General features: G+C 36.0%; 1 protein-coding gene across 3 annotated transcripts in view; it reads right to left on the reverse strand.

Moving 5' to 3' along the window:
* The window catches only part of Wdr7 (WD repeat domain 7), a 267663-nt gene that overhangs the window by 108885 nt on the left and 143688 nt on the right, over nucleotides 1–15090 (reverse strand). For all 3 annotated transcript variants that reach the window (XM_027402761.1, XM_027402760.2, XM_035440121.1), the window contains one exon: nucleotides 4861–5082. In XM_027402761.1, the coding sequence (XP_027258562.1) occupies nucleotides 4861–5082 (222 nt within the window). The remainder of the gene's footprint in view (nucleotides 1–4860; nucleotides 5083–15090) is intronic.

Raw genomic sequence — 15090 nt, forward strand, 5'->3', positions numbered from 1 at the left:
ATTTGAGGTCAGAAGACCCACCTCAAATTTGTGGAAGTCCTCAAAAGAAGGGAATGGAAGAAGAAAGCTGTTGCTTTTTGCCTCCTTGCCCTCACTCTCTCTGGAAAGTTCACCTATCCTGCTGCTTAGGTATTACTTCACTGGTATTGGACCCTAACTTCTTCAGAATTCCAACCAAGATTGAAGACCAACTGATAGACATTCCGTCTCATGAACAACTACTGGATTTTCTATTGGAAACAGCCACTATTGGGCTAACAAGAAAGACCACAGCCTGTAAGCAGCCCTAATAATTCTCTCTCTCTCTCTCTCTCTCTCTCTCTCTCTCTCTCTCTCTGTACTGTTTCCTCAGGAGCAGTGACTGTCAACCTTCTTAATAATGTGACCCTTTAATAAACATCACCATATTGTGGTGACCCCAACCATATAACCATTTTCACTACTACTTCATAAAAATGTAAATATCTGATATTCAGGATATCTGATATACAACCCCCAAAGGAGTCAAGAACCACAGGCTGAGAACTGCTGTTCTAGTGAAGCCTGACTAACACAAATGGTGGTACTAGAGAAACAGAGGTATAAAGGTATTTTTTAAGTATCTGGAAGAGACTTTCCAATTTGCTGACATCTACAGTTACTGTAGGCTCTCCTAGAAGCATGTGGAGCACTAAAAATTCATGGTGTGGAGTGGACTGTTTAAAGAACTTATTAAGATAAATATATTAATAATTTATCTGATTATCCTGATACACCTATTTTGATGAGCAAGGAATTTAGTGGTTCTATACATGACAATTCTTGGAAAACAGTGGTGCTGGCTGTTTGCTTATAGCATCACTGGAAAGAATGAACTCCACAATAAAATCAACCAACTTCTATCACCAAGGATACAGTGACAAAGGGAAAGAATGAACTTAGTGATACAAATGACAGGCTCCAGACATGCAGTCTAAAGGGTTCTTAGTATGCCCTGGAAGAGAATCTTCTCTACAGCAGTGATGGAGCTCAGCTGCCTGAGGAGAAGACCAAGGCCCAGGTTACTGGAGAGTCTGCCTAATATGTAGGCACCACTCAGAGTAGAAAACTATAGCATTAAAACCACATTCTGGAAAAAAAACTTGGAGGCACCAGTGAAAGGCCATTGAAGACCAGCCAGAGTAGCCTGTAAGCCATTCTAATTAATTTTTAAATATATATTTTAACACATATAGATTAATTTATTCATTCTTTCAGTTCTATTCCTCTAAGGAACCCTGGCTACTATAAACATTCTTTAACATTCCTTATTAAATTATCAAATTATCAGATCTTAGTTTTTAAGATCTCGTTTTCTCCTGTTCTTCTTTTTTTTAGTTATAATTCTATAGTTTGCAAATGAGTTTATTATATTTAAGATAAGATATATGAAGTACATGAATGAACCCAGAATTGTGTACAGACAAATCATGGGTTAAAAAGGTGCCACTGGGTAACAGTAGTACTCTAGAAATCCTGAAAAATGAGATAGAAATTAATTCATGGAGCAACTAACCAATAGATTAGAAGAATCCAATCATTAAATATCCTGTTTTGGCTTGGTGTTTTGAGACAGGTTGTCTGTACAAAGACAAACCTGTATACAAATGATTACATAGTATAGTCTGGCCTTGAACTCAAGAACCTTTCCTCAGCCAGTATAGTGCAAATACTTTTTTTTTCAAGGCAGGGTTTCTCTGTGTAGCTTTGGAGTCTGTCCTAGAACTCACTTTGTAGACCAGGCTAGACTTGAACTCACAGAGATCCACCTGCCTCTGCCTCCTGAGTGCTGGGATTAAAGGTTGTATCACCCATTCATTTGTGGGTGTGGGTGTGGGTGGATGTCTGGATGTATTTCTTTTACATGTGTGCACATGTGCATGTGTCTGCATGCACACATGCATGAAAGTGCCCTTGGGGACCAGGAGGTGGGCACATGGATGTACTGAAGCTGGAGTTATCAGCGGTTGTAAGCTGCCTCGTGTGGGTCTCAGGAACTGAACTCTATTCCCGTTGGAAGAACAGCAAGTGATCTTACTGCTGAGCCATCTCTCCAGCTGATGTTCATGTGTTTTTAAACAACACATTCAAAATATTACAACAACATATTTAAACATAGTGTTTAAATTCATAAATCATCAAAATGGCAACTTTTTTAGCAACTTGTGAAAAGTTTAAATGTATACGATCAACAAAAAATATGGAAAGGATAAAGCAGCTTTTTCACTTGTTAAGGAGATAAACAATAAACCAGTTTGTAAGCCACCTGATCAACCCACGAAAACTTTCCTAACCTCTAATACCCGAATGACAAAATTTCAAGTAAGAAAGAAGCTGTGCATCTAAGTCCTGGGCCATCTGGAGGGGTAGACAGGAGAAAACAGGTCTGAGTAGGGGTTTATGAATGGAAGGGCCCTTTAAGAACGTATGAAAGGTAAGCAGGCTAGAACTGAGAAGCAGGGTGTGAGTAAGGAACACTTTGCAGAGAGGTAATGCAGTATTTCCAGGTGGAGAATAGAAAAGGCCTGAGTTTCCAGATTCCAAGAAGGTTGAACTCAGGCTCAGTTCTCACTACTTTCTGGCTGAGCCTCTATGAAGAAGTCTTAAGTCTATTTAGAAGATGGAGGGGAGGGCGTGGGTTAAAAAGATCTTTTCTTTTTCTGAAACGATACAATTAAATGGTACATGTTCGTCATGCAGCTTTTTTCCTCCCCTGGGACCTCATAATGGTCAAAGCATGAGCACCAGAAACAATAAGCAATGTTGAAATAAGAAATACTATTAGCTGGAGGTATGATTTCACCAGGCTAACAAAGCCTGCCTGCATGCCCCTAGCTTTGATAAATGAAGAGGACAGAGGCACCGGGTTACAAGATTAATTATGAAGACTAAGTTAATGAATATAGTTAGTTGCTTTAGTGGAGTAGTATGATTTCTCTCTCATTCAGTATCAATAGGAGTCAGGAGGTTATTACCAGTAAGTGTTGGTTAGTTGAATTAGAAATCTTGAAGAAAAGGTACAGGGGAGAAGCTAAATCTATGGGCCAGGTTTATAATCAAAGCAATGAATATGGCAGTTCTGTTGTACAGCAAAAGTATGAAGCAGAGGTTCAGCGAAGCTCTCCACTGTGATGATTAACAAAGTACCATCTATCTTTTTCCTCTGCATAAAGGTCAAACTCCCTTGGTGCTTTGTTCTTCAAGAATATCACGTGGAGGCTGGGGAGATGGCTCAGTGGTTAAGAGCACACACTGCTCTATCAAAAGAACTCAGTTTGGTTCCCAGCATCTACATTAGGGCCTCACAACTGCTCCAGGGGACCCAATACCCTTTCTAGCTTCGATGGGAACCCCTCAAACACATGTACATACATATGTACATGCTCACATACACATATACACATGAATTAAAAATAAACACACAGGGCTGGAGAGATGGCTCATTGGTTAAGAGTGCTTGCTTGTCTACTGGGAGGAACTGAGTTTGGTTCCCAGTACACAATCTAGGTAGCTCACAGCTACCTATAATTCCAGCTCCAGGGGTATCTGATGCCTCTTGCCTTGACAGTGACCACCACCACCCTACACATAGGTGCACATACACGTAATTTAAATAAAAATTGACTATAAAAATAAATCTTTTTAAAGAAGAACATCTGATATGATCAGTAAGGTTATATGTTTCCTTTAATGACGTCACAATTCAGAAGGGATTGGTGACAAATACTTTTACTCCCAGCACTCCAAAAGAGGAAGGAGGAAGATCTTTGTAATTCCGAGGGCAGGCAGGGTTATTTAGTAAGGCCTTGTTTCAATAAATAATAAGTTGTCCCAACTCATTAAAACTACTTTGTTTTCACAAGGATAGAATACTCTAGTCTTAGCTGAAGGATTTCCAACACCAAGTACCACAAGGCTCATTACAAAACACCTTAGACCCATTGTTGCCCCAGCACTCACAGGGCTGCAGGCAGCTGTACAATGCAAGACGGTGAGAGCTAACTGCAATAGTGCAATCGTTTTAAACTGTTACTGGATTTTTTTTTTTTAATTACAGAAGTCATTCATGCTTTTTCCATTCAATATTCCACCCCATCTTCAACTTTTCAAATCTTATCCTTATGTAAGTGACATGGTTTTTCAGGAATGATTGAAACTAGCCTTTGTGAACTAGCAGACCACTACCTTCTATCATCCCCATAGCTAAGAATGTCATCAGACAGCTTCTGAGGACTGTAACTGAACTGCTGATTTTGCCACCAATATATTTTCAAATTGCCCTAATTTATTGCTTTCTTTCTGTTATTGTAAAATTTCATGAAACTACTTCCACAGGAGAACATGAAACCTGCAGTAACCTAGCCCCATGTTCTCTGGGTCATGGTCACTCAAATTTGGCTACAGAAAAGTCTCTTAACTATGCCCTTTGAAGTGAGAGCTGTGTGTGTGTGTGTGTGTGTGTGTGTGTGTGTGTGTGTGTTTGCATGCATGTGTGCTTGTTTGCATGCATGTGTGTTTGTGCACATGTATGTTTGCATGCATATGTGTATGCTCACACACATACTTTCATAAGTTTTGGAGAAGAATCTTGATCAAAACTTCAAGAACACAAATCTCCCGTTCTTTTAGAGAAGCACTGAAAACGTGAAGTTTTAACTTCAGAATCAAATTCAGGCAATTAGAACTAAAGAGAATGGGCCCAGAAAGTCATACTGTTTCCTGACTTGACTTAGTATTACAGATATGCTAAAAACTCAAGACATAGCCAATATTCAGACATTCTGTTGACAAAGAATATGTCTAAAAATCAAGTTGATCAGCATCAGAAATCTGAAAACTTACAAGTATGTCTGGCCAGGGAGTAGTTGGAGCCTCCACTAGTCAAACCAAATCCTTCAGGAATCTGACTAGAGCTCCGAGGTCTGGTCAGCAGTTTGGGTGGTTCAATTTCAGCTCCAAATTCCGCCCCTATCACTCCCAGAAGGACAATAGCAGTGGCCTGCTTCCTTCTTTCTTCATAAGATGTGGAGATTTTTTTCATTTGTGGAACACTTGATAGACAACCTGAAAACCAGATATATAGGAATGCAAGTTAAAAAAATTCAAAACAAAAAAGTTTGTGTGGTTAGAGAACATTCTAGATTATGCACTTCAGAAAGAATAGTTACTTATGGAAAATGGCACTGGGACACCAGGGTGGACAAGAATAAATATGACACTGAACCAAAGGGATGGAAACACCATGTTAACAGCCCTAAATCTTTAGAGGTTTATTCCTTAAAATATGCCAATTTCCTAGAAAATTTTAGTTATTTTACCCTTTCCTACCATGTGTAATCTTACATGTTCATTTCAGACCACATGTAGGCTGTTGTTATCATGAGAATACCCCAGTATTAGAAAATGACTTTCTAACTTCTAAGGTCATGAAAATCACATTTCATTTCTTACATCTTCTATAAAACTAAGAAACATTTTCCAATCTATACTATAACATAAATTTTCCCACTTCACAGCAATTTTCTGTTTTTAAAGACAGAAGTAATATATATTAAAATATTAATAGGTCCTAAAGTAAAAGAAAGAATATAAAAGCTTCACGACACTGAAGAGACGAAATAGTAGTAGTCACTTGGTCTGTGTTTAAAGGGCCTTAATTCTAGACAATGTCATATTGAACAGTTTGATAACCTAGATCTCCAAGCATTCACTGAAAATCAACCTCATTTACGTACTTAACTGACAAAAGGAGTAAGAACACAGTGCATCTAGAATCTTCTTCTATATACTGCATGCTTTACTCTGCACACAGTATTCTGGAACTAGGAAACAACCTGCTCCCCTCCCCCATGTCTCAGCAGGAGCGTGCTCCACAACAATAGTTCAAAGGAAAGCTCTATTCTGCAGTTGCACTGATTGTTCTGTCAGCTGACCTCTGCAGAAGGGAATTGCTAACTGCTGCCTTGCTCCTTAGCTGACAAATGAATGATCGCAGCTCCATCTATTTTCACTATGGCTGCCTCTAGCCCAGGTGCTCAGACAGAGAGCCCGGTGTGACATCTTAGATCAAGATGAATTGGCACAAACTCCTGATCCAAGATTGTTTTATACCATTTAATTTAGTTTCTTCCCCTGCTTGGATGAGCACAGCTCTGGTTATGGATTTCTATTCTAATGTACTGAAGCAGGCCCTGAAAGAAGCCGATGAAGCAGCTGCTAGAGCAAGGGACTGCAGGGATACTGATCAATAGGCAAGGCATTGACCCCAGCCGCTCGGCCTCTGCAACGCCAGGCTGGAGGGGGAGGGGCACAGCAGTACACATGGTCAGCTTCCAGTAGGAAATTAAACAAGGGGCACTTACAGACTTCCACTTTCACCCTGGCCCCCCACCTTCTCTATGTTCCTTCTGTTTAATTACCTCAATCTTGTCTTAACTCCCACCCCTAGGGAAGGAATTAAGACTTTATACTAGTTAATTTGGTACTTTCTATCAGCCATTTATACATTTTATCCCTAAACTAATAGTAAGTATTGTAACAGGTGTCCTCTGCTAAGTGGCCGAAATATGAAATCTTAATTACATTATTTGGTGCAATTTAAAGTTTGGCATGTGCCTGGGGTCACAGTAACACTGTCCCAACAAGTAGTAACACTATTGGTGCTGAAATTCAGTATTTATTTTTATAAGCACTCAGATGTAAAAAGATACATCTTTGTGAAGAAGGAAATAGAAAAAGAGGAGACACGAGCATCATGAGTGATTTCATAAGCTGCCAGATGCATCCCTGGTACTGTGCTAAAAATAACAGCAAGCCCTCATTTAGTTCCTCAGATTTGGAATTGTCTTTCCTTTATTGGTCTGGCCTGGATTTTCAGTTAAAAAGAAATAATGTGTTAATTAGCTGCAATGCTTTCCTATAAATGAAACTGCCAATCAAACAGAATTTGGAGATATTAAAAAAAAATTCTTTAAAAGTATAGCTTTCCTACCGTTTCATGAAAATCTGGCTTTTTTTTTCGAAGAGACATGGCTCCATTTAATCATGCTAAAGGGTGACATAGAGATCCATTTTGTTGACAGGACGGTTGATCACCCTATCACAGTAAGAAAATTAATACCTTCAACTAGCCTGTGCAGAAAATAGAAGGAACTGGATGGTGAGGGACATAAATGTCCTATATTGAAGTTGCAAACAGAAAGCACAGTCTGTGTGAATATGATGTTTCCTTACTTTTAACAGAACACAAGGTTTGGATTTTATTAAAACAACCATTGAATACATAGGGTTTCTCAAAAGTACATAATTGTCTTTAGATTTGGCATAATTGACTCCAGATTTACAGGAACAGGAATAAACACTTTGCTTACAGCTTAACTAGAGCACAGGTAAAATATCTGAGAAGTTTAAGCTATTAAAAGGGCTGTGAGATATTGATTACTTCATTTAAAAAGCAGTCAGAGAGTGCAACCGAGAGGTCAAGATAAATTTAACAATTTGAAGCACTTTACTAAATAACTCTAAAGATCATGTTAATTGGCTTTGTGCAGTTCTGGGGTAAAATTAATTTTATCCTAGCTTACAATAAAAGGATTAAAAGACATATTAAGTTCTTCAGCTTTAACTGGAATAGGAATCAATGGATTTGAATTAAAGCTAAAGGCGGTTTTATGAGAGATGGACTACCAGCAGATACTTTATATCTGCAATTAGCCATATATTGATAGAAGGTTGTTATTGTATTAGGTATTAAAACCATAGATAAGTAGATACCACCAATTTACTACTCTGATGAAATACTTTAAGTCTGTGGTTTGTGCTGGGAAAACCGTTTTTAAAACATTGATTCTTTGTTTAGGACTGAATATCATCATGCCTTCTTAGCTGATTTTTATCTTAGTAAATTCTAGTTAAAATTAATGAACAATGTGCTTGAATTCAATTGGGATTCCCTTCAAATTGTTATAACACGTAAAAGAAGTTGCACTTCACAAACATACCACTAAGATTTTTAATGCCAGTACATTAAGACTGGGTATAGAACAGCAATTTTTGTCAGAAACATTGGGTACACAATAGTGCCCAAGTGACACTCATAATAATATGAACACTTTACAAATCTGATATGAAATAAATGTACTAAAAAACTCATTTTGGAAATTCAGAAATATCTGTTTATGGTAGACAGAAAGATAGCAAATGTTTTTACTCTTAATAATGCCTTAGAATCATGTGTGTAAGAGATAATGTAACATATAACACAGTGAAAATAATTTGCACTTAATAAAACATATATCACTAAATAGTTTATCCAAAAAGATAGTTTTATTTTAAAAAAATCCCATGAGTTATATCTATGGCACCTGATAAAATCATTTTAATTAATTTGGATTAAGCTAGGAACTATTTTCAATTCTGGTTCCTACAGGTTAGTTTATATGCAATAAAGTTTACTTTGCTAATATTAGGCTTTAATAGTTAAAAAAAAATAATGTTTTACAATGTCTGTGTGACATTAGAATGGTCCTGGCATGCCACTCACGTCTATGACTACGACATCCCCAGAGCTACAACAGGTTTCTATTTTCCAACTAATAAAAGATTCTTCTAAAACTTTCAATTTATCTACTTCTAGCTTCTCAAGCCTGAAGACATTTGAAAATGTCATGTGACAATATTAGCAAATATTGACCATAAAAAGGATATAAAATGGTACATGCAGTGAAGTTGAACTGAAAATGATTCATCACAGTGAAATCTGCTATCAAGAGGCTTTCAAATCAGATTTCAAAAGGGTGGTTAAATGGTTTCTTAGATGTACTTTAATCAAAACCGTCTTCCTCCTGACTGACTCATATCTTAACTGATGGACCTGGTGCCTAATGGAATATTAACAATTCATTTTCATCATCATTATACATTGCTAGTCAAGTTAATTCTCTATATGTAGATACTCATATATGCCATAAAATTCTCACACATAAGTATTCACATTCTTAGTGAGGCTTTCAAAACATTATACCTTAGTGAGCTGCAAATACATTTTTGAGATTTTAAAGTGTGTTGACTGCATTTTAGAATTACATTTCAAAACATTGAATCTGAGGAGTCAACACCATCTAAACTGTTTCTACTTAAGATTAACTAAATAATTCTGTATGCATTTGTTACTCTTAGGATTCCTTAAAACAGACAAAATGCAATGTTAAAAAAATTCCAAACTTCACCAGATATGAAATAGAAATCTTCCAAATAGGCCTTTAAAAAGCTTTTTAATAATAGATTTTAAAATCCTTAAAAGAAGCAAAAAATCTTTTAATATTAACTCACTTTTAAAATAATCTAGTTTTAAAGGAATTTACAATCATAGTCTGCCAATTAAATTTCAGCTATCTAGTTTACTGCTTCTTGAATATTTCAAAGCTGAATTTATTAAATGAAAAAAAAAAACCATAGATCTGTGTCAAGAAAGGACTTCAAGTCTCCATGTTACTAAGGCAGAATCTGGCTTCACGGGCTCTAGTGGGGGATCTCAGGGACCTTTTATTGTAAATGTTACAGTTTAGACCCTTGTCTGAACCACGTGATTCAGTGAGAGTATTATATGTTATCTTCATTTGGTGGAATAAGTTGGAATGCTCCAGTTTATACAAAACATCACAAATAAGTTGTAGCAGGATATATATATATAATTGCAGGTGAATTATTGGAAAGTCATGCATACTTCTTCCTGTGCAAATGAGAAACCTACACACTTTGGAAGTGTTCTGCATATTTCCACCCTCTTAAGAAAAAAAAAATAGCTAATTTAAAACAGCTGTCACACAGCACTTGCATCATTTTCAAACTTGCATGGTATTTGTGAGGAGGAACATGTGAAGTGTGAACAGCCTAGCAGTTCCTTCATTGTGTTAAAAAAACAAAACAAAACAAAACAGTATAGTTGTTTTGTTTTGTGATTTATCAGCCATCATGTTCCTCAATATTTGTGGGGTAGAAGGAATGTGCCCCCCATATAAAATGTGGCTTCTGCTTTTGTTGCAGCTGCTGCACCACTCCCCACTCAAAACACCAGAGTAAACAAATATGCCATTAATTTGTATGCATGCACGATGGCCCTCTGCTGGAACACACTGGGTCCTGCAAATGCCTATAACTCGGGCCACTCACTGATTAAGCTATTTTAAAGTAATGTCTCTGGGAAGAAAAAAAAAAAAATGTGTGTTATGTGTGTGCATTTAAAAATGCATGAAGGCATTTCCTGCCAAATCAGATCTGACCATGTTAAAATTACTTTTTAAAACAATTAGTGTTATCAGTGTCCTGTGCTAATTATTTTGATAATTAGAAACCTTAAACCACTGTTGCCTGCTGTGGCAGTGCATGCCAGTAGGCTGTGTCCAAGAAAGCTTAACCACTAAGAGCAACTTGCATGCTTGGCCAGCAATTCATGTCAATATTTCATTTCATCACACAAGGACTATTACGCTACTTTCTATGATCTGTATTATTCTTCTTCCCCTTTATTCAAATAAAACATAAAAAATCTAATTGGTCTTCTTGTCTCTACTTTTACTTCAGTCTCACTTTGTGAAAAACAAAACAGAACAAAACAAAACAAACCATAGGGATTTAAAAGCACCTTAAATTTCTATGAGATCTAGATAATTAGTTTAAAATGTGTAGGCAATTATCCCAGAGAATGTCCTGTTTTTTGATTCCACTTACTTTGCAAAGTTAAATTTAAATATATAACCAATTTTTTTGAAAGCTGTACAAATTGTAACAATTTTTCTTGAAAAAAGAGAACTTTCAAGAACATGCTTATAAAAGTTGTACAGATTTGAAAACAGCAAATCATCTGTACAGATAATCTTTTCTCATAACCGTAGCTGTAAGAAACCCAATTCCTATGATGAAATGTACTTAAAAACAATTAGCATAGAAAAGTTGTTTCTGTAACAGACTAGGGAGATTTTGAAACAACAATTCCCTGGATGGTGAGAGTCTACAGAGATTTTATACCTGTTCATTACAGTACAGTAAAATAAACTGTTACACCTGGATCATTTTTATTCATAAAATGACAAAGCACTTATTGGATTCACATAAAGATTACATCAGTAGCATAAAATTGAGACCAAAAGGGACAACTGCTTTATGCCACCTATGAGGTGTTAGCAAGGGCATCTGTTTACTTATGGAGTATTTGTAGTGCACTTTTTTTTTTAATCACTGTACTTTTATTCCCAATAATGTAACAATGGTATGTGACCAAAAGCTCCTACTTGTTAAATGCCTGTGTGGAGGAAATTGGAGTTTCCGGGGACTTCTTGCTGCATCTGTTTTAGAAAAATCATACAGGCTGCACTTTCTCTCTATTGTCCATGCTAACCAAGTAGGAGAGATGAAACAGCAGTGAAGGAGAACACAATGCCTTGTGTATTACTGGGGTGATAGCTCAGCTGAGGCCCAAGTTTTCTAGTGAAAACTTCACTCAGCACACAAACAGCAGAGCTTTTCCCAGGATGCTGGCACCCTAGGGGTTATTAAAATGTGACTAAATTTAACATACAGTATAATTCCTGAGAACTGAATAAGAAATGTAAAGAATAAAAAACCTAGAAGAGGTTAAATATAGAAAAAACAAATAACTGTAAAAAACATTGCAAAACTCAAAGGCAACTTGGGGATTTTTAAAGAACCATGTTAATAAATAAGCAGGAATACAAACAGAAAAAGGCAAGTCAAAGTGAACAGTGACCATGCTCAAAGTCTAAAGAGCCACTGACCAGGTATTGACTATCTGCTCTTCATTATCACACAGGCTTAAAAACTATTCTATCTTGAGCCAAAGGAATATGCATATTGGTAAGTGGCCAATTCTCATTTTTACCACAGATTTCTAAGAAGTTTCTTTCAGGCAGTATGAAAACCTGGGTAGTTTCACTCTACTATGTAGTTACTCAAAATTTTCTTTCTACTCTTTTCATATCTGTAAGATTTCATCATTTTTTTAACTGAATGTAGGAGGAAAAGTTATGTCCTTACAAAATAATTACATATGGCTTTAATTTAAATTAACTTATTGTTTTACACATCCTCATTTTAAGGCATTGCTAATTAGATTATCAAATTAATTTCAGTTGATATTTGGCATTTTTTTCAAGGACTTTTGTCCACAAATTTTTCCTTTACTAAAAACCTTTACTAAATACTATTAACTGGCAGCATGTACAGACATTAAGGCTGACTCTCTTCCATGCCGCTGTTGTACATGATTTTCCTTTTTAGCGCCATGGAGAATGTGGCTATGAGCTACCAATCTGCAGCCTCTGGACCTCGAAACTTTTCCAAGACATTGTGAATTCATCTTAACACGATGATGAGAGACACAGAAACAGCTTAGGCCTTAGTGATTATAGATTGGGAAATCTATCATTCATAATACTAACAATGTTTTATATCTCAACATATATATGTATATAGTAAAATACTCAGGTTGATACATGTAATGCTAGTTTAAAAGCAATCTATTTCTGCTACAAACTAAAACAACAATTTACACAAATTTCTTCTTGGCTAGTTCAAGTCATCAGGCTACTGATGTAATCTTTATGTGAATTCAATAAGTGCTTTGTCATTTTATGAATAAAAATGATCCAGGTGTAACAGTTTATTTTACTGTGCTGTAATGAACAGGTATAAAATCTCTGTAGACTCTCACCATCCAGGGAACTGTTGTTTCAAAATCTCCCTAGTCTGTTACAGAAACACAACTTTTCTATGCTAATTGTTTTTAAGTACATCTCATCATAGGAATTGGGTTTCTTAGAGCTACGGTTATGAGAAAAGATTATCTGTACAAATGATTTGCTGTGTTGAGTCCTTGTGTGGGAACTTATGATATTAACACTGGGTGGTCTTGTGGAGTGATGGCAAGCATTCTTAGCACTTTTTCTCTTCTTTTGACTTGATATCCTTTTTCCCCCTTTCAAACAGTTTCATAGTTCAGTAAAATAATAGTTCATCCATCTTTGCTATGTGCGTTTACCAACATTACTACATATGTATTTTATGATTTGTTTGTATATGGGAATATGTCTTAACAGTATACATAGGTCTAAGATAAAAGATCTTCTAGGCACTCTTTATTATTATTTTTTAGCTCCTAGGTAGCCTGATGACTTGAACTAGCCAAGAAGAAATTTGTATAAATTGTTGTATATTCCCATATACAAACAAATCATAAAATACATATGTAGTAATGTTGGTAAACGCACATAGCAAAGATGGATGAACTATTATTTTACTGAACTATGAAACTGTTTGAAAGGGGGAAAAAGAATACCAAGTCAAAAGAAGAGAAAAAGTACTGAGAATTCTTGCCATCACTCCACAAGACCACCAGTGTTAATATCATAAGTTCCCACACAAGGACTCAACACAGAGAAAAACAATCCAGAGCAAGGAGTAAAGGTATAATTAAAACTCCTCCAAAATATAACTTGCTTTTTCCATCAGCAAGAGAAACGGTGATTTTTCTAATGCTTTATCCAATGTTTTTGATTTCTACAAAATAAACAATGTTTTCTTATGTAAGCAAATCCCCTTATGATACGCTGAAAAAAATTAATTCCCCATTTTAAAAACCACTGTCAAAAAATTCAAGTCTATTTTTAATTTTTTAATAATGGCGCTAAACAAATTCTACCTGTATTGAAGAAACGTCAAACACCTGCTAACACTGTATTTGTTGTGATGATATAATTATAAGCACATCACAATTATATTCCAAATTTTTTAATTAAAAAGGCAAGTGCTATTAAGATTTGTAAAGGAAAAGAAAGGAAGTCTAGTCCAGGATGTAAACCATCTCATGGGTCCAGGACATAGCTGGGGGTGGAAGTGTAAAGGAAACAGAGGTCCAGTTGCTGTTGTAACCTAGTGAAAATAAGTATTTTAAAGATAGGGAAAGCAAAGAAGGTTCAATGCTTGAGTGACAAGATGAAGTGTACAAAGAGTCGGCATAATCCAAACTGATATCTAGAATCATCACTGGCCTAAATATTTGTGCATAGAACCTTGTTAATATTTAATACCTGAACCAATGTGAATTGCTACTGGGTACTTTCATTACTATAATTTTAAATGTTCTTTAAATAATAAATAAACAAAAATAATTAGAAAAAACTTAAGGTGAATTTTCATATATTATACATAATAATGTTAAACTGGTTAAAAATTTGGGTAGGATTCTCTATCAAAAATGTGAAGTAACTATAACGAATCTTACATGGAAATTCAAAGGGAATATGAAAACATACTAAAATTATAAGAAAGCACTTAGCATAAATATCATAACCATCTGAAAACCAAGAACACAAGTGCTTTCACAGAAAGAGAGACTCCACCTGCCATCTAAGGCATCCTCAACTGCCACAGAACAAGTGACTCCAAACAGAAGAGAGAGTAAAGGCCACTAATTTAAAAATATAAATTTAAGTCTTAGTTACTTCTGCACAAGTCTTCCTGTCAATTAATGTTTGCTTGATGTTGGAATACACTGAATGTTTTCCAAACTCATACACTAAACTCCAAATATTGGAAATAATTCATAATCACTTCTGAAGCTCACATGGTAATTCGAAAGAATTGCTGTAGACTGCCATAAGGGTTAGGACAATCATTTTCTATTGCATAGCAGTGCTATTCTAAGCCGATAGTGTGTTTAAATCCACACCAATGAAATCAATATGGCACTGTTCTATTCAAGGTGAGACCAAATAAACCTGTCTGAAGCTTTGAGAAATAGGCTTTGCAGTATACTTTGAGTGCTAAATGCCTCTCGGTCCAGAGATCTGTCATTAAATAATCATTAGCCATCATTCACTCTTCCTAAAAAGCTTAACATCTAAACTTGTTCAGCATCCTCTAAAGCATTAGTATAGACTAGCAAGTAAGTGCTCATCAGTATGTAGATGTTTCAGTCATTGTCTCACACTGTATCCTCCCGTCAAAATACTGCCAAAAATAACACACACTTACTGTGGATTAGCATGCAAAGGTGAC

Source organism: Cricetulus griseus, chromosome 2 (assembly GCF_003668045.3).
Source record: "Cricetulus griseus strain 17A/GY chromosome 2, alternate assembly CriGri-PICRH-1.0, whole genome shotgun sequence".
NCBI classification, from domain to species: domain Eukaryota; kingdom Metazoa; phylum Chordata; class Mammalia; order Rodentia; family Cricetidae; genus Cricetulus; species Cricetulus griseus.